Source organism: Pocillopora damicornis, chromosome 4 (genome assembly GCF_964200805.1).
Source record: "Pocillopora damicornis chromosome 4, jaPocDami1.2, whole genome shotgun sequence".
Lineage (NCBI taxonomy): Eukaryota > Metazoa > Cnidaria > Anthozoa > Scleractinia > Pocilloporidae > Pocillopora > Pocillopora damicornis.
In genome coordinates, this window is record NC_142673.1 from 3,206,924 (window position 1) to 3,227,020 (window position 20,097).

General features: G+C 36.9%; 4 protein-coding genes across 4 annotated transcripts; all 4 read right to left on the bottom strand.

Moving 5' to 3' along the window:
• Positions 1–317: 317 nt before the first annotated feature.
• Positions 318–1,485, bottom strand: LOC149046484 (uncharacterized). The gene is made up of 2 exons (XM_089205447.1): positions 1,361–1,485; positions 318–1,068 (listed from the first exon to the last, which is right to left on the bottom strand). Exons 1-2 carry the CDS (start codon positions 1,382–1,384, stop codon positions 631–633), a joined length of 462 nt encoding a protein of 153 aa, XP_089061573.1. The 5' UTR covers positions 1,385–1,485; the 3' UTR covers positions 318–630.
• Positions 1,486–10,864: 9,379 nt separating this feature from the next.
• On the bottom strand, positions 10,865–11,927 carry LOC113665238 (uncharacterized). Its single transcript, XM_027180912.2, has 2 exons — positions 11,753–11,927; positions 10,865–11,474 (listed from the first exon to the last, which is right to left on the bottom strand). The coding sequence occupies exons 1-2, from the start codon at positions 11,774–11,776 to the stop codon at positions 11,049–11,051; spliced, it is 450 nt and encodes a 149-aa protein (XP_027036713.2). The 5' UTR covers positions 11,777–11,927; the 3' UTR covers positions 10,865–11,048.
• Positions 11,928–12,551: 624 nt separating this feature from the next.
• LOC149046485 (uncharacterized) lies at positions 12,552–13,928 on the bottom strand. Its single transcript, XM_089205448.1, has 2 exons — positions 13,833–13,928; positions 12,552–13,314 (listed from the first exon to the last, which is right to left on the bottom strand). The coding sequence occupies exons 1-2, from the start codon at positions 13,869–13,871 to the stop codon at positions 12,910–12,912; spliced, it is 444 nt and encodes a 147-aa protein (XP_089061574.1). The 5' UTR covers positions 13,872–13,928; the 3' UTR covers positions 12,552–12,909.
• Positions 13,929–18,544: 4,616 nt separating this feature from the next.
• LOC113665237 (uncharacterized) lies at positions 18,545–19,990 on the bottom strand. The gene is made up of 2 exons (XM_027180910.2): positions 19,812–19,990; positions 18,545–19,233 (listed from the first exon to the last, which is right to left on the bottom strand). The coding sequence occupies exons 1-2, from the start codon at positions 19,848–19,850 to the stop codon at positions 18,829–18,831; spliced, it is 444 nt and encodes a 147-aa protein (XP_027036711.2). The 5' UTR covers positions 19,851–19,990; the 3' UTR covers positions 18,545–18,828.
• Positions 19,991–20,097: the final 107 nt, after the last annotated feature.

Below are 20,097 nucleotides of genomic sequence, written 5' to 3' on the forward strand. Positions count from 1 at the left end.
TTTTTGTTTTCTTGCATTCTACATACAATGAATGGCACGTCCTTAAAACAGGTTTTTTTAAAACACAGGTTGATTAGGATGGACTATAATAATATAAGCAAGCCGTTTAATTGTAGACTGCTTTCTTTTACCTTTCCCAACCTCCATCACATTTGATACCGACTGACCTTTTCTTGTTGGAACAAAGGTGCGCCCATCGGCAGCTTTGTCTTTTAGAGTGAGAAGGGGATGAGACGGGAGGGAAGGGGGAACCTGGAGCAGTCCCTGATCGAGGTTAGTTTGAGTGTGCATCGCAGGCAGCCAAACACTACTTTCGGTAATGTTTCTTGAATTTTAATTTTCTGATTTTCATAAGTAATAGGAATATATAAATACATTATTAGTGGTAATGAATCGCCGAGGTTCAGAAATTCGATATAAATTATCAATTGTATTCAAATCATTCGAACATAAGAAAAGTTCCACTCTTTTTGGTAGTTTTATATTTTGCATTTATTTATAAACAATAAATAGATGAATAAATACATAGTTATTAACAAAAATTTAGTGAGAACGTTTAAATAAAATTGTCGGATGAAATAAATACATATCAAGCCACAGTTTGGTCATTAGTTGCACTATAATAAATTATTAACAGCCACATGTACACGCTTTTGTTCTCCTCACTCTTTTACCTGTGGATCCTAAATTTATCGTTACCCATTCATATATGGGTTTACATGATGCATAGTTACATTTGGGTATGCTACTGAGACAACTAAAGCTCGTTTTGCTGCATACTATTTCAACATTGCCATAGCAGACATAAGACCCTGCTTCACACAGTTTTGAATGACTTGCTGCTGACGGACGCGGTATCTTTTTAGAGCAGTAATATTTCAGATATTCTTCAGGTGAGGACGCCTTTCTTTTGTTTCGAAGGACAGACGTTACATTAGCATCTCGGTTAGGTTCGCTGCTCGCTTCGATGGAACCAAGAACATCCCCATTGGAAAGCTGCTCTGCTTCTAAGGGTTTACCATTCCCCTCGCTTGCAAGTAGCACTGCAGCAAACAAAACAAAAAAGTGCTGCAACCAGAAATAAGAGTATCATTGTTACGATATGTTATTTTATCCAATTTCTTTTTCACTCTTTTTACTTTAAAACTCGCACATTTGCTCGTTTATTTCATGAAAAAAAATGCAATATTCACTTTATTTATTACTTCGTGTGTGTTCTTTTGAGGATTTTTCCATGCGCAGTTTCGCTGTGAGACGAATATGCCATTTTGAGCCCTGATAAACACTAGAAAGTTGACCCGGAGTTTTAAAGCTTTTATAATTGGTTTAAATACCTGCCTGGGCATTATAACGTGCTCACCTTTAAAATCCCAGTGAAATGCATCTTTTTAGAAAGTGTTGTCTTTTTAGCCTAGGGTACTGGCGGTGTTATTTCTTTTCTGTATGATCCTCTAAGTTCTCGGAGACTTAACTGCATTTGATGAAGATTTGCGATCTTTTATATCCTGAAAACAAGTGTAAGCTATTTTTACAAAATGCTGTTGCCATTATTTTTGGTAGTAGAGTTAACGTAAATTGTGCGTGGGTTTAAGCTTGAAGGAATAAATCACATAAGAATATTTTTAAATTTTGTCTTCCGTTACATCCTCCTTTGAATAAAGACGTATGCTTTATATCCGAAAAAAAAAAATCCAATCAATTTGTAGCTGTTGTTGTTTTGTTAAGCCGTGCTTTTCCTACAGGGATAAAGTAGAATTAACACCAATTCGCAATGAGTTTGCCAAGCTTTAAAGCAGATCGTTATCAAGAAATTCAACAGTATAAGTGTGCTGATGTAAAACTTAAACGAACAGCGTCTGAAAGTAACGTTGTTTGTTCTCTTCCGGTTGGAGGGCGGAAGGGCGTGAGTGAACTGAAGGCGTTGTGTGTCACGCTAAACACGTCTTCTCTTTAAACACTCAACAAATAGACAAATTTTGAAAAAATGGAAAAAATTAATAAGTAAAAAATAATCATTATCCCAAATTTCCAAGTCCTACCTTTTTGATGAGGAGCGACACTAACTTGCGGAAAAAATAAATAATTTTTATCACGTTTGAGAGTTTGTGACTTAAGCTTTTTTTAGCAGAATGCTTAAACACCCAAATTGCCTGCTTCGCCGCTTTAGGTATTGTTCAAGTGGAAATGTATCCACTTTGTCGTTCAAGCAATGGTAATTTACCTTATGTTGTTTTTTTTGGACGTATTGTAATCTTTAGGAAATAGTCATAGGCAAATTTTCATCCCCATCATAACCTGAAGCAGAGGAGTCTAATTTTAATTAACCGCGCATTGTTATGTTCTTTGATATTTTTGGTTGACCCTCTGAAGATGCAGTCACGTACGTTAAGTGTATGTTGATGAACATGGTGAATAAAGAAAGTTTTTTTTTTTCGCGCCCGACATTTCCTGCTTAACAAGGAAAGCTTCGCATGGAAACTAGGGAATCATTCATTACTTTATCGCGGGGTGGGGAAAGACGGCAGAATAGGACTATAGAAAATTCACTGCCAATTAATTGCCATTTAGGGCACATAAAAATTATATCACGTATCTTTTCATGGGATCTAGTAAATTCATCGTGACACAACCAAAATCCTCCACCCCACCCCCTTTCCCACTTTCCCACCCCTTCCAGGCGATAAATCTCGGCCAGTCCCCACAATGCATAACGAATAGCACAGTACAATAGCCTCCTCGTAGCTTTTAAAGTGTTTATTATTTTTAAAATGGCGCAATTGAATTTTTTTCTAATTCCAAGACATTTTATATAAAAAAAAACCTGCAAATGCACGCAAAATTAAAAATGATTATGAAGACGAAAACGACGATGTGATAATATCGATGACAGTGATTGATGATTAATGGAATATTTCTTTCAGTCAGTCTTTTAAGGTAAAAGTTACTAGAACGTCGTCGAAAGTTGTGTTCGTGGGGGTCCCAAGAAAAAAGAAAGCCGACAGAATCTCTCGAGTTTCCCTAACAAGTAATCTTACTTATTACCATCTAAGAGTAAAAAGTATCGCTCAGTTCTGAGAGCACGACACATTTGCAGTGACCTTTGTTGCACTCGAGAACATTCAATCAAGAGTTCAGAACCATCAGACAACGTAACTTAAGGAATTTACAATTCTTAACTGACACACGCCTCAGTCTTACAATAATGAAAATTTATCGTAATCGCGAAAAAATCCATCCGTGTTAATGATTCATCTTTTAATCACGCTTTATAAAAATATAATTTACAATATCAATTATTAATCATGCTACTACAATAAGAATTCTATCTAACTTATCTTTATCATTTTCTGCCTTAGTTTTGTAGATTCGTCAAAGTACAATCATCCTTTTCTCCTTTAATATTACAGGTGGTCGAGGTTTTAACCGCTTATGCGCAATTGCAAGCCTTTGTCCGCCTAACTTTTCTCCTTCCTCCGGCTCCTAAATCAATTGTTACCCATTCATAGTGGGGGGAACACATTGAAGCGTTTACTGTGAGTATGCTTTGAAGACATGCGAAGCTGTATTCTTTGCAAACTCTTTCAGTATAGCCAAGGCACATATAAGAGCCAGCTTCACATGAGTGCCTCGACCCCAACTGTTGCTGTGTTAAGAGCGTAGGTCTCGAGCAGTAATCTTTTAGGAATTTACTGTGATTGGAGGGATTTCTTTTGCTTCGAAAGATAGAAGCTGTCTTGACATCTGGATTCAGTTCCGGGTTTGCTTCAGTAGAGGACGGGTCTTCATCGTCAAGCAGTTGTTCTGCTAAGTACGGTTTACCATGTACCTTGCTTGATAATAGCATGCCGGCAACGAAGACGAGAAAAGAAAGCTGCGGCCAGAAGTAAAAAAATAAAAATATTCATAATCATATGAATAGAGTTGTTGCTGTTGTTACTGTATCAAATCGAAAAATATGTCGATTTTTGAATAATCAAACTTTATATCTGTGCCTCCCCCTCCCCCTTTGTCAAATCTATATCACAGTTTCAAAAATAAGTGTTGGCAAAACAATAATTCAAACGAGACAAATACCATGCTAACAAATCAGGTCAACATGCAAACGTTTTCGTATCGTTTCTTTGTCGCATATAAACCTAGAAATGGCCTAAACCACTGTTTGAAATATCAGCCCAGGGGGAAACTAAGTGTCTTAAGTTCACAAAACGAATAAAATATTTCTTTGTTTCCTTTTCTTCGTTTTTTTCCCTAAAGAGTCTAGATTTGGAGACCATACATGCTTGGACGTTACTCACCTTGAAAATCACAGTAAACTGCATCTTTTCCAATATTCAAGAGTTCCTATTCGGAATTCTGATGTGGAATCTCAAAAACTTGATCTGCGTTTAACAAAGATTTGTAATCTTTTATATCCATCGAAGAGGTGGTAACTATTAAAAAAATGCCATTATTAGCCCAAAGATCACTGATGAGTTCTGCCAGCCGAGTTTTAGATACAGTCCAAGAAGGTGGGGGAGTTTCTACTTTTAAAAAAAAAATTGTTTTAGTTTTCCTTCATTTAATGTTACATGTATATGGATTATAAATTCGGAATTCGAATGTATGAATTTCAGCCGATTTATAAAAGTTTAAGATACAGTCGAAGAAGGTGGGGAAATTCCTACTTTAAAAAAAAATTGATTTAGTTTTCCTTCAGGTAATGTTACATGTAGGTGTACCATAACAAAGATTTGCAATCTTTTATATCCATCGAAGAGGTGGTAACTATTAAAAAAATGCCATTATTAGCCCAAAGATCACTGATGAGTTCTGCCAGCCGAGTTTTAGATACAGTCCAAGAAGGTGGGGAAGTTTCTACTTTTAAAAAAAAATTTGTTTTAGTTTTCCTTCATTTAATGTTACATGTATATGGATCATAAATTCGGAATTCGAATGTATGAATTTCAGCCGATTTATAAAAGTTTAAGATACAGTCGAAGAAGGTGGGGAAATTCCTACTTTAAAAAAAATTGATTTAGTTTTCCTTCAGGTAATGTTACATGTAGGTGTACCATACATTTGGAATTTGTTATCAACCGCAAGTTATACTAACGTCTCAACCGGACAAAAATTAGTTAAAAAATGTTTGCATTCTGATAGATCTGGGTCGTAAAGTTGTTAAGATATGAAACGGTCAAGTTAGTTATAATTCATATTACTAAAATTGCTTACTAGACGTTATCGTTACATGCCAGTATCCAGTGATCCAGTGCTTACGCTGAAGGGTGTCTATGCCCTGAAGGTGTCGTATGTCACACAACTCTGTTTCCGTATGGATCCTCAGCCTCGATGTCGATTATCCATTTGGTAACGTCTGGGTGTCCGTGATCAGAGCTCTTGTAGAGCAACACTTAGACTTTCGCCGGTAAACTTCGAATACAAGATTACTTTCATCCAATGATGTAGCATCCATAATCCATTTTTCATTTTAACTGGTTGGCGCTTGCAATGTAATGTATCACGAAATAATCAACTAAAAAGGTGCAAATTCGGAGAGTGTGCCTAATAGTTATGGTTTAAGCAAACCTACATTTACGAAGATGTCTTAGCAGGGAGCATATCGAAGATGAAGCACAAACATCCGTGCACTCGTCCCATTACCCTGAGAACATGTATTAAACAACATTCAGTTGATTTTTTTTTTCCTCGTAAATTTATACTAGGAGAAAGCAACTATTGCTGCATTATCTTCAAAGATTATCATTTCTATTGAGATGAAAGTACATTGGCCTTACATGGATGTTCCTCTAAATGTAAAAATCGTAATTGATTTCTCTAAAAAAATTTAAAACAACGCTCTAAAAACTATTTTGTGTTTTCCAAAATAGCACATTTTTGAATAAATATATGGTTTTTCTCTGCATGTTTTAATAATCACTTTAAAATCATCAAATTTTGCAGACAAAATTTATAATGAATTGGAAATTTATATTTTCCTCTGCCAGATTTAGCATGTCCGTAAGAAACCATGTGTTAACAGCCAACCATGAAAAGATGCAGAGGTAATCCGTCTAATCTGAAAACAGTCTGTCACTGGATGCTGCAGAATTCTGCAACTTCTTATAAACTGGATGTTGCGGAAATTTTGCAATTATTCATATAATGGATGGTGCAGTCTGCAACCATTCATATACTGTGCATGTGTCGCATAAATTCTGCAACCATTCATACACTGGATGTCGCGGAAATTCTGTTGGCAACTGTTCGATATGTTAATTATTCTTAATTTGATTGACATTTAAAAGTGATTTGGTCTGTCTATACCTAACCGAAAGAACATTTATGCGGCACGTGTTTTATCGCCCCACTGAGTACGGCATTGTTTCATGCGCTTCCAACGGGACGTTTTTTCTGTTCTTTTCGAGTAAGCTAAGAGCTGTAAGTGGGAGTTTACCGAAGCGTTAACGTTGTGGTAGAATTGTTAAATCAAGTAAGTAAACTGTGCCACTATAAGGAAGCGTGGTACAGCTTTCACGTTTAATTTTCGACACAACCACTCAGACTGGATGTCATGGAACTTCTGAGACCACTCATACACTGGATGTTGCAGAAATTCTGCATCCTCTCATTCACTAGATGTTGCAGAGATTCACTCATGGCGTGATGGATACAAGAATATAACAGTCTTTCTCTAACTAGTCAATAACAGATGCCACAAATACTCTGTCGACTAACTTTCAATTTGAATTATTTCAATAGGAATTAGGTACCTAAAATAGCAAATGCCTTAATGTCACATGATAAATTTAGAATATTAAAATGTTCAGAGATTAAGCAATAAAAAATACAGTTAAGTCACATCACTTTATTGTTAGATCATATACAAAAACTGAATGAAAAAATATTATTAATTCAATAAAATTGAAATTTTTTATCCAGCAAAGCAATCGACTTTAGCCGAAATATATTAACCAGACACAAAATCAATCCTTTGAACTATTTTAAAAGATTTGTATATGTAATGAATAGAGCACAAATATATCATTTAAATCTTGCATTGACTTAGAAAAGATTACATAAGGGGAAATTAATACTCAACCTTTTGGTGAAACCTTTAAACTGTTAACTATCCAGGGGAAAGTGCTAAATTGACAGTATCACACATTTGAATAAATATCTCCACCTATGCTTACAGTAAGGAATTATGCCACATGTATGTATATCTCATTAAAGGGCAAAAATATGCTTCTAGAAATTGTAATCCTCCCTCTCTGTAAGTTGCAAATGTTTCCAGAATAAGAAAAATCAAACCGTGCAACGTTCCCAAATAAGACACAAAATGATCATCAGATAAGGAAATTGTACAGAAGAACCACTCTACACTCTACAAAGCCATTTTGAGGGAGCCTTATGTTTTTTGCCAGGTTCTACGCTGAAAGTAGTAGTAGTGGTAGTGGTAGTAGAAGTAGTATTAGTAAGCAGTAGTAGTAGTAGGGCCTCCTTCGGTCGATGTCAATAATGGATACTGCGCCCTAGGAGTTCGTGGTGTTGCGACCAGAACAGCATCGTATCGTAGGTGGCTGGTAAGACAAGTGCGGCTGGAATGGCAGTCTCTGCCGCACAAAGTGCTGTTGAAGTTGATCGTGGGGGGGGGGGGGGGTGTCCGTGTCTGTGTGCCTTTCGCTTGGCTCTACTCTCCCCTTCCAGGTTCAGGGATATTCTCCCTCACCTGTCTTCAGCAGTTTCTTCAGCAAGCAGAGCCAGCTGATGCAGTTTGCTGCGCTGTCCTCCCAGATCTCTGTATTGATATCCAGACCTTTCATGTCGCGCTTGTAGACATCTTTATATCTCAGCTGGGGGCGACCTTAGGGGTCTTTTACCTTAACCAAGTTGACTAGAAGATGTCCTTGGGGATCCGACCGTCTTCCATACGGCACATGTTGCCAAGCCGGCGCAGTCGGCGTTGTCTGAGCAGCGTTTACATTATGGGGAGGCCGGCACGGGCAAGAACCTGAGCGTTGAGCACTTTGTCCCCCCAGCTGATGCCAAGGATGCGGCGAAGACGTCGCATGTGGAAACTGTTCTCCTTCTGCTCTTGCTTGGCATAGGTTTTACATCCGTACAAGGGGATGCTAACTATACAAGCGTTGTGCACTGCCATCTTCGTTGGAGTGGTCAGCTTGGGGTTCTCCCAGACGCGAGTGGGGTTGTTTCGACCTTGCCGATGTGTTTGTTAATATCGGCGTTTAAGGACAGGTTGTCGCTGATGGTGGAACCATGATGGTTGAACTGGTGTACCACTTCAAGTTTGTAGTTGTTAATGGTGACGACAGTTAGTGTGTTCACATCTTGGCCCAACACGTTGGTCCTCTTCGGGCTGATGGCAGGCCTGAGAGAATCTGTCCATAAGACACTGTAGATCTTATTCAGTGTGTGAGGCAACTGCTGCGTCATCGGCGAAGAGCATGCTTGTGATGATGGTCTCACACACTTTGGTTTTTGCTCTGAGTCTAGTGGCGTTGTATAGTCTGCCATCTGATCTTGTGTGCATGTCCACACCTCCGGTTGAATTCCCAAAAGCATATTTCAGAAGGAGGAAGAAGAGGATGCCGAAGAGGGTTAAAGTTGGAGCAAGGACACAGCCTTGCCTCACACCGCTTTTGGTGTCGAAAGGTCTTAACATGCTGCCTTCGCATTGGATGGCTGCCTTCATATCGTCATGAAAAGATCTGATCGTGCTGTAGGCTTCGGGGGACATCCGATCTTCAGGAGGGTGTTGAAGAGCCCGTCCCGGCCACCAGGTCGAAGCCCTTGGTCAGATCTATAAAGGCGATGTAGAGGGACTTCCGCTGTTCCCTACACTTCTCCTGTAGTTGGCGAAGGGAGAAGATTATGTCCACTGAAGAACGTTCTGCTCGAAAGCCGCATTGGAACTTTGGTTAGACGCGTTCTGGGTACACCGAAAACACCAACGGAATCCAATAAATCTGAAATAATTCTCTATTTTTTTGCCAATTGTATTTCAACCGAAAGGAACAACAAAATTGGCCCAAAACGAGCTTTTATCAAAAGTTGGTGAGTTCTACGCCTCCATCGAGGACTGAAAAAATACAATTCATAAAATAGGTAATATTCTAGACTCAGACTTGGCGATTCGATGAGCATAGTAAAACTGATAGTAAAATTGTATTTATATCGGCAATATCGCAAACATGTACTCCTGGCAAACAAAGTTTCGCTTAACGATACGTTGCGATTTAGGTTCGTACTACCTGTCATAGTAACTTTTTAAATCGCGTGGAAAACAATAAGGTAAGTGCTTTGAAATGCATGTATGTCGCACACTTCTGTCCTTTTATCAACGTTGAAAATTTGAGGAGTTAATGTCCATAGAGAAAAGTTATCGATACTAAATTTAATGCGTGTGATAATTTGTACTTGGGTGTCCTTAACTTTACCTTCTATTTCTAAATCCGGAACTATATCTAAATAAAAGAAAGATCCTGCATTCCAAAATGTGCTTGAGTCATCGAAGTCAACCCACCGATCTTCATTGGGAAGTCTTCCCTTTAAGGTGATTCCAGAATGGTAAAAATCAACCTGGCTTGTAGAACCGGGAGATGTTTTCCGGCGTACTCTCCATCATCGGTTGAAATATTTTGTGCGATGGATACAAGCTACACGTAATTTAATGTTAACAACTGAGTTGAAAACGTAAATTGACCACCGTAAAGAGTTTAAAGGCTGACATTTCGAGCGATTGGAGAAATTGTGGGTTTAGTGTGGGTTTATATGCAGAAAATGGAGTTATGCTATTGGTAAGAATATGGTGACGAGAAGACAAGAATAAATTAGTTGAATGGAAAGCGCTCGTTGATGCGGTGGGGATTAAGAGTACCAATTTGGAAGATAAATTTTTGCTCTAGTGTTTCGCGGCTTTCCGAACTGCCTAGAGGTAGGGAGATGCTGCAAACTGCCATGTGTTGTTTAGAATGATTAGGGGGGATTAAAGTGTCTAACGACTGGTTTGGATGTGTCCTTGTCATGTCTTTTTACGTTGCGAAGCTGTTTTTGGAATTTTTTTAATTAGATGGTAATAATATCCCATTAAGTACTCTGGGAAAAAGCAAGACCAAAAAAACAATTTTCCGACCTTTTGTTAAAACATGATTTCTCGGTAGGAACTCAGTTATTTAAACTCAATCATTTGTTTCCCTGTTTTTGCGATTTCTCTCCTAAACAGCACATGTTCTACCTTTGCTTTGGAAAACAGTAACGCTTTGTTTGAGTTTGATGTTAGTGAGTGTTGTTTATTCCGTGTTGTACTTGGTATGATTTGTTATTCCCAGTTAAGCTCCTTTATGAGTGAATTGTGCCACTGAACCATTTAAGCAATCCAAGAAATTTCTGCAAGATCTTTTTCTTTTCTTTGTTGTTTTTTTTACAAGCGACGTCAGTTAGCCAATTAAGGCGATTGTAGTTTAAATTATCATCGGTTCTAGATGACCTACTTCTACCAGGAACTTCATCAATGCTTTGAGGAAGCAAAAAGAAGAAGAAGAAAAAAAAAATATATATATATATATAAATACACGTACAATTGAGCCTAATAGCCCATCCAAATGGAACTTCACCCGCTTTATGTACCATGGAGCGGGGATGTTTTTTAGGAAACAGAAAGTCGACACCATATTTTATCAGCATGCAAGAATATTAGCCCCTACTCTTTGATTTTTCAGACCCTTATAACTTTCATCCTCGAGCATGAACTAGTGACGAGTCTGTTGTGCCGGAATATTACGTGAAAGTTTCGAGAACATGTAATTTGGCTCGGCAAAGAATAACCTTAGCTCTACGCCACTAAAACGAGTCTCAAGCCTCTCTAGATAGTGTGCACATTTTATTTCCAATTATTAATGTCAATTTCAGGTATCTAATTATTTCAATAAAATTATTCAAAAGTGTCACCAAAATATTAAACTAATTTACTTAAATCATACATACTCAGGAATCACATTAATTAATAAGCGTCACACTTAGTTGACCATCCTTAGATTCACTCTGTAATCTTATGCACAGCTGCAGGCCTTGGTTCTTCTCACGCGTCTTTGTCCTTCAGCGCCCAAAACAATTGTTACCCACTCATATAGTGGAACACACAGAGGAGGGTGATACTGATCCAAGCCACGGATACAAGCAAGGCTGAGGTTCTTGCAAACAGTTTCAACATACCCTTGGCACCAATACCTTCCAGCCTCACAAGAGGACTGCATTGTTCGGTCTCGCAGGCCTTTTTCATCGGAGCAGAAATTTCGCAAAAACCCCTCCATACCGTCTCCATTTTGTCTGGGAGCGGCTTTTTCCACGTGTTGGTTGGTCGTAATGTTTGCGGTCGGGAATCTGTATTCTGTTCCGTCACCCAATTCTTGTGGGTTGTGCGGTTTTGCAAGGGCTTGTTTTATATTAAAAACAGCAACAACAAGGATCAACAGTGACTGTTACGAAAAGGGAAAATGATTTGTTCAAATTAATCACCGTGTTAACAAATTGAAAAGCACGGCTGCTCGTGAAATGATTTTCCTGAAATGTTACGACCCCTTTTTGCAGTCAATCGGTAATAATTGGCGTAGGGTTAAAATAACTAAATCATTGAAAAATCTCACGCTTCTGAGTAATTAAAAAAAAAACATGACAACGCGAGTATATTCCCATTGGTATCGGGCCTGAACCCTTATGCTATTTGATAAAGATGGAGTAATTTTTTTGAGTTTACCTTTAAACCCAAAGTGAATCCCATGTTTTCACTTTTCTCTGGACAGCTTTGACAAGATAGTGAACCAGCTCCTTTCCTCAGTTCCCTTTAAATATTCCCTGACGAAAATCACCTTTTGTATATCCGCGAGAGTAAGTGTTTCCGGGCTATTTTTAACATAATCAACTGTTTGAATATTTCGATCGCAGAACGCTAGCCAGTGATTTGTCATTTTACAGCTGAGGCGCTCAAGGAAAATCTTACTGTGGTTAAATTGACGCTTCCATCTCGGTTGCATCTTGTTTCAGAATCCAATATCACGTGGAAATAATGAAACTGCAAGACGTGGTTGTTAATAAAAAAAAAAACCACAAAAGTTGTCGATTTCTTTAATCATTATACTGTTACCTTTACAAAGTTTTTCCTCTCCTCGTATACTTTAAATAATTTGTAAACATTTTGCAACTGAGGCGCTCAAAAAAAAATCATTTAGTGGTTGAATTGACACTTCCATCTCCCTTGTATCTTGTTTCAGAATTCAATATCACGTGGAAATAATGAAAGACGTGGTTGTTAATAAAGAACCACAAATGTTGTTAATTTCTTTAATCATTATACTGTTACCGTTACCAAATTTACATGGTTTAGAGAATACTACGCTACAGAGAGTTGTACTCTTTCGCTTAGACTCTCTGACAGCGAAAAAAATTAAAACCGAAAACTTGGAAACTAACACCCCCCTACCAAACTAATGCTTTTGAATGACGTTACATGAACTTATGACTGTTGTAGCGCTGACAAAAGTTCCCTAACAAACGAGAAGCTTTATTTCTGGGAGACATTTACGAAAAAATGCTTTTGAATCAAGTGTCTTAAGCAATACTTTTATTATCAGAAAATTTTGTACAAAAATATAGAAGCGTTAAAACTATTCACAATGACCCTAACTATAACAGTAACAATAATGGCAATAATGAGCTTTAACATAAAACAGAATAATAGTCGGGCAATCAGTGATTGCCCGAATATTATTCTGTTTTATGTTTTACATCAGTAACAATAAATCAACTGCTACGATAAGTGCACTCTTATTAACGATTTCTCAGTACGTACACAAGTAAATAAATACAGTATTTTCTATTTACAAACTTATTCTGGTATTCATTCTCCTAAAGTCTTCATGCGCAAACACAATTCTTGGTTCTTCTGAATTTCTGCACTGTGCCGCTTAGACTGACTTCCACAAAGTCATAAATTGGCCTACACTTTGGTGATCCGCACCTCGGGATACTACTGAGGCACTTGAAGCTGACCGCGTTACACTCCGCTTCTTGATAATCATAGCAGATAAGCCATCTCTTAACACAACCGTTTGATGAGATCCCATAGTCACCAGCATTACAGATATCTCTCAGTTTTTTCACTTCCCTTTTACTTCGGACATCTGTTATATTATTCTGGTAAGCTACGTTTGGCTCAAGTTTGTCGTTGGCGAAATCTTCTCTTGGAGCTTCGAGTTCAAAAGGTTTACAAAGAGTTTTATTGGGTAGAATAACAGCCAGGAAAATAAAGAAACACAGCCACTGCAACAGAATATAGTCGGAGAGTATAAGAATGATAAAAACGACCGTTTTGTTTGTTTGTTTGTTTGTTTTTTTTACAATAAAAGCCTTAGTAAAGAATTCCCAGTGTAAGGGGATCGTCGATTATGCGAACACAAATAAACAAATAAATGAAGATCGAACGCAAAAAGTGTCAAAGTGGCGGGGGGTTGGAAAATATACAACTCCTCTATCATTACGTAAAAATTAACGCCAACAATATCCAACGCTTATGTTAGCCAAAAATATACAAAAAAAAAAACAAAACAAAACAAAAAAGCAAGGAAACAAAACAATAATTGGTAAACTTCTTTACAAAAAGCACAGATTCCTGCAAACAATTTGCCAAGTTTGGTGGAGCTCATCGATATTTTAAGTAATTATCTTTTTCTCTCTTTCTAAATTCTGCTATAGGTCACTGATACATTTTCTTGTTACTCAAAAGCAACTTCGAGCATCACGATAAACAAAGTCAAGACTGCTCATGTCGTTTAAATTACCTCTGACAATACTGCCTTTGTATAGAAATTGACCATCATTTTCCAGTCTTCAATACGTTCTGCTACACAGCAATTGATCTTCAGCTTTTGAGGGCTCAAAACTCAGCAGATATGTTGCTGTACATTTGAGGAGGTTAGCTTTTATACTCTCCAGATAATGATTTCCATTTTTATCTATGTTATCAATCTATTTATTCATATCCTTTCCACAAACGGGGAATTTCAACATAGATGGGTAGAATTCAGCTCTTCCAACAGTTCCGTTTAATTTGCTAAAAAACATGATATCTAACAAAAATGCTACCCAGATATATTGATAGAAGAGAGACAGCCATTACAATCTCAAGGGTATACGTAGACACCTTTTTTGAGGCTCTCTTGTGTAATAATATAGCTTAGGTTTTGGCATATTTTGGCTGCAGTGACCATCTTTATGCAGCATTGTTTGAGTCCCCAGAAAAGTATTAGTTTTTACTTTCCAGTTATGTCGTCATAAACACGTATTTCTCTTTCTGGCCATTTTTAAGTAATAAGTATAATTATGAGATGACGTTACAGTGTTAATTTATGACAACTGAAGCCATTCATGGCTTCAGCCTTCCCTTTTTGCATTTTTTCATTTAGAGGTTAAAACAAATAAAATCACAACTGTGAGTTTGTGGCGATGGGCAAAATAACTAGTCAATAAAATTTATGATTTCAATTCTAAATGAGAAAAACTTGTACCGTCTTTCCTGGAAGGTTCGATAACACTCTATTAAGGTATTGCCTACCACGAGAATGTTTTCTTTAATTTCCATCATGCACGTTGGGAAATAACATGCATGTTGGGAAATACCCTTGTATTGACGCCAAACATAAAACAAATCATACTTGGCCGCCTATTTCTCTGCTCAGTGTCTCAAATAGTCAAACTTTCATGAATTGAGGAAAATCCATGTACCGTACCTTGCACCGTAAACTAATAATCGTGGCACTCATAAAAAATGTTTTCCTTTACTTAGGACTTTGAATACAAGGTTTTTTTCTATTCCAAGATGGTGTGCGGTTGGAGAATTCCCTTGTATTGACGTCAAGTGTGTTACAGTGACATAAACAAAATGTAAAATATATTAATCTGTACATTAATGCGTCCAATGTTGCAAATAGAGTTGATAACATCAAGTGGGGAAAAACTTTGGACAATCATTTGTGGGAAGCGCAGTAGTTTCCGATTACTGTGAAGTGATTTATGTACCGTAAACTACAGGCCGTAACAATCATGGAACTGCTCATCAGTATTTTCAATTACAGAACTAAAATATGAATTTCCGGTACATCGAGAGCACAGCATAAATGGTTTAATCGTTAAGACTTGTCATCGCATTGTATCGCAGTACTTTAAGGATGCTATAAATATATATAATATTAGAAGTTTTGGTGTGTAGTATCGCTAAGTATTTTTACGAGTTGTGCCGTATTTTGACAAGCCCCGCCGTAGAAGAAGTAAAAATACAACATAAGAGTAAAAATACTATGCGATTCTAAAACAAAAACCGTTTAACATATTAAGGGTTAAAATCATAGGCTATATCGTTCCATTCTTAAACATACAGAGCATAGTGTGCACTTTGACCAGAGTTAACAACCAACGCAGTTAAAATTGATTATTTGTATCAGTAAAATGCATCTACATATAACTTTTCGCTGAATCATACAAAATGTTGCTCTTTGAAACAACACGTTTTCTTAATCTGTTGAAACTGAAGCATTTTGCTTTCATTACATAGGAGAAATGTCCTTGTTTTCTGCCTACATATTGCTGCTTTGAAGCCAACATTTCGCTGTGTCTGGAAAAAAGTACAATACTTTACGGAATCGATATGAAAAATATCCCTTAGAAATCCATTTTTTACGGAACAATTTGGGAAAAATTTGGAAAACAAAGAATATTTTCGAAGGCGTTATACACGACGATGTCTCAGCAGGAAGTATATCGAAGGAGAAACACAAACATACATACACTCGTCTCATTAACCTGACAACATGTATTAAACAAAATTTTTCTGTTAGAGAATGTTTTTTCTCTTGAATGAATATTAGGAGGGAGCAATTGTTGCTGCATTGTCTTTAACAATTGTTATTTTCATTAAAATGAGAGTACATTAGCCTTGAGTGAATGTTCCTCTAAATGTAATAATCGTTATTGATCTCTCTTCAATGAAAACGCTTTTTTATTTTCCAAGCATGATTACGCATTCATTGTTATAACTGATTTTTTTACTGTGACCAAAATTTGTTTTCTGGCAATAAAGGGCAAAGGTGAAAGTATGTAGGTCAACTTTCTTTATATACGGTTTATCCTTCAAGAATTATGAGTTAAAAATATACGTACCAACCCAAGCCTACCAAATACAACGTTACACTTATTCCAATACTAATTTACACGGATGCTTTGCTTTCATTCATTAAAAACGCAGGAAATCCACAAGAAAGTCAACACAGATGTAATAATAAGGTTTCCTGATCAAAAGTATTCCCACACATGGCCAGGTAACGGGTTGTAACAGTTTTAGTAAAACTTAGAAATCATAGTCATAATTATGACTAAGATCTCTAAGTTTTAGTTAAACTGTTTTGAGATGTTAGCCCGGACTCTTTGATTTTCAGACCTTTCTCACATTCATCCTCGAGTATGAACTAGTGACGATTCTGTTAGTTTCGAGAACATGTAATTTAGCTCGGCAATAAATAACCTCAGCTCTATGCTACTCAGACGAGTCTCAAAGAATGTTTACATTTTATTTCCAATTTTAATGTAAAGTACAGATACATAATTATTCCAGTAAAATTATTTGATGGTGTTCGAGAAATGTTAAACTTATTTATTCAAATCATATGTACTCAGGAATCACATTAATTAACAAGCGTCAGCGTAAGTGTAATCTTGAGTGCAATTGCAGGCTTTGGTTCTTCTCACGCGTCTTTTCCCCTCAGTGCCCAACTCAATTGTTACCCACTCATATTGCGGAACACACATAGAAGAGCCAATCTTAGCCAAGCTACTCAAACAAGCAAGGCTGCGGTTCTTGCAAACAGTTTCAGCAGACCCATGGCACGGATACCATCCAGCCTCACAAGGAGACTGCATCGTCTTGTTTTGAAGGCCTTCTTTACGAGGCTGAACGCAGAAGTCAAATACTCGTCTGCACCGTTTGCATTTTGTCTGGGAATGGCTTTTTCCACGTGTTGGTTGGTCGCGATGTTTGCGTTCGAAAAACTATAGTCTGTTCCGCCACCCAATTCTTGAGAGTTGTGCAGTTTTGCAAGGGCTTGATTTACATTAAAAACAGCAACAACAGGGACCAAGAGTGACTGTAACGAAAGGAGAAAATGATTTGTTCAATTTAATCCCCGCGTTTGAAAAGCACAGCTGCTCATGAAATGGTTTTCCTGAAATGTTTCGACCCCTTTTTTTCCAATCAATTGGTGAAAATTGGCGTAGGATTAAAATAACAATAATAACTATAATAACTGAATAATAATAATAATAATAATAATAATGATAATAATAAAGGAAAGCGGGAGTTTTTACCCTTGTGTATCGGGTCTGAACTCTTATGCTATTTGATAAAGGTGGAGTAAATTTTTGAGTTTACCTTTAAACCCAAAGTGAATCCTATGTTGTCAATTTTCTCTGGACAGCTTTGAAAGGATAATCAATCAGCTCCTTTTCTCATTTCTCTTGGAATATTTCCCGACGACAACCACCTTTTTATATCTGCGCGAGAGCAAGTGTTTCCGAGCTATTTTTACTATAATCAGCCAGTGATGTGTCATTTTGCAGCTGAGGTGCTCAAAAAAAAATCATTTAGTGGTTGAATTGACACTTCCATCTCCCTTGTATCTTGTTTCAGAATTCAGTATTACGTGGAAATAATGAAAGACGTGGTTGTTAATAAAGAACCACAAATGTTGTTAATTTATTTAATCATTATGCTGTTACCTTTACAAAATTTTCTCTCTCCTCGTACATTTTGAATAGTTAGTATGGGTTCCCTTTTGAATAAAGCCGCGATCATTAAATCAGATGCTAGTTATCACCTAAATGAGATACGAAGCGGAGTTGCCTTTAGGTGTGAGTAAGGAGACTCAGAGGTGTTTTCGCTTACACGCTGCTATATCACACTCAAACCACAACAGCATTTCACTCTTGCTATCTCTCAAATATAATAATCATAATTCACAATAATTCATCGATACTTTAACTGATTTCTGGTCAATAAATCAAAAAAGTAAAGTGAGAGGAAGCTAAACATATCAAATGAATAAGAAGCCAGGCACGAAGGAGTACATTTGAAAAGCTTCGCATAAGATCAAACAGTACATTTTTGCAAAAATTAGCATATGTTAATATGCTAACCTTGCAAAACATTAAAATAATATACATTCGTTGCCTGACTGGGAGAACTTTAAAAAGCCCCTGTACATGGTTTAGAGAACACTACGTTATAATAGACGGAGAAAGTTGTACCATTTCGCTCACCCTCTAACAGCGAAAAAATGAAAACCGAAAACTTGGAAACTAACAACCCCACTTCTCTCTCCCAAATGCTTTCGAAAGTCATTACATGAACTTATTAGTGTTGTGTCGCTGACAATAGCTTCCTAATTTATGAGATGCTTTGTTTCTGGAAGAGGTTTACAAAAAAATTCCTTCGAATCAAGTGTCGTAAGCAATACTTTTATTACCAGAAAAGTTTTACAAAAACATAATTACAGTATTATTATTAACAATGACACTAGCTATAACAATAGCAATAATGGTAATAATGACGTTTAACATAGAACATAATAATATTCAGGTAATCATGATGTTGATAACTATAATAAAACAATAAATCAACTGATACGATATATGCACTCTTAATAACGTTTTCTCACTACATACACAAGTAAATAAATATAGTATTTTTTTATGTACAAACTTATTTTGGTCTCGATTCTCCTGAAGTCGTCATGCGCAAATACAACCCTTGGTTCTTCTGAATTTCTGTGTTACACCGTTTAGTTTGACTTTCACAAAGTCATAAATTGGCTTACACTTTGGTGATCCGCACCTCGGGATACTACTGAGGCACTTGAAGCTGACCGCGTTACACTCCGCTTCTTGATAATCATAGCAGACAAGCCATCTTTTAACACAACCGTTTGATGAGATCCTATAATGACCAGCATTGCAGATATCTCTCAGTGTTTTCACTTCCCTTTTACTTCGGACATCTGTTGTATTATTCTGGTAAGCTACGTTTGGTTCAAGTTTGTCGTCGGCGAAATCTTCTCTTGAAGCTTCGAGTTCAAAAGGTTTACTGAGAGTTTTATTAGGAAGAATAACAGCCAGGAAAAAAAAGAAACACAGCCACTGCAACAGAAGAAAAATTGGGAAGTATTAGAATGATCAAAAACGACAGTTTTTTACACAATAAAAGCCTTAGTAAAGAATTTCCAGTGTAAGAGGATCGTCGATTATGCGAACGCAAATAAACTCACAAACGAATCAAAATCGAAGGCAAAAAATTTCGAAGGGGAGGGAGTGGGGGTGTTTGGAAAATATACAACTCCTGTACCTTAACGTAAAAATTAACGCCAACAATACCCAACGCTTATTTTGGCCAAAAATAAACAATTAAATTGAAAAAAAATAACAAGCAAGGAAACAAAACAATAATTGGTAAACTTCATTACAAAAAGCACACATTCCTGCAAACAATTTGCCAAGTTTGGTGGAGCGCATCGATATTTTAACAACATCAATACGTATCGTATGGTTAGCAGTAAGGAGAATTACAAATTTAATCTGACAGTTAAAGAGTTAAGTTATTATCTTCTTCTCTCTTTCCAAATTCTGCGATAGGTCACTGATACATTTTCTTGTTACTCAAAAGCAACTTCGACCAATACGATCAACAAGGTCAAGACTGCTCATGTCGTTTAATTTACCTCTGACAATCCTGCCTTTGTATGGAAATTGACCATCATTTTCCAGTCTTCAATAAGCTCTATTACACTGCAATTGATCTTCAGCTTCTGAGGGCTCAAAACTCAGCAGATATGTTGCTGTACATTTGAGGAGGTTAGCTTTTATACTCTCCAAACAATGATTTCTATTTTTATCTAGTGTAATCAGTCTATTTATTCATATCCTTTCCAAAAACCGGGAATTTAAACGTTGGTAAGAAGAATTCAGCTCTTCCAATGGTTCCGTTTAATTTTCTTAAATACTACT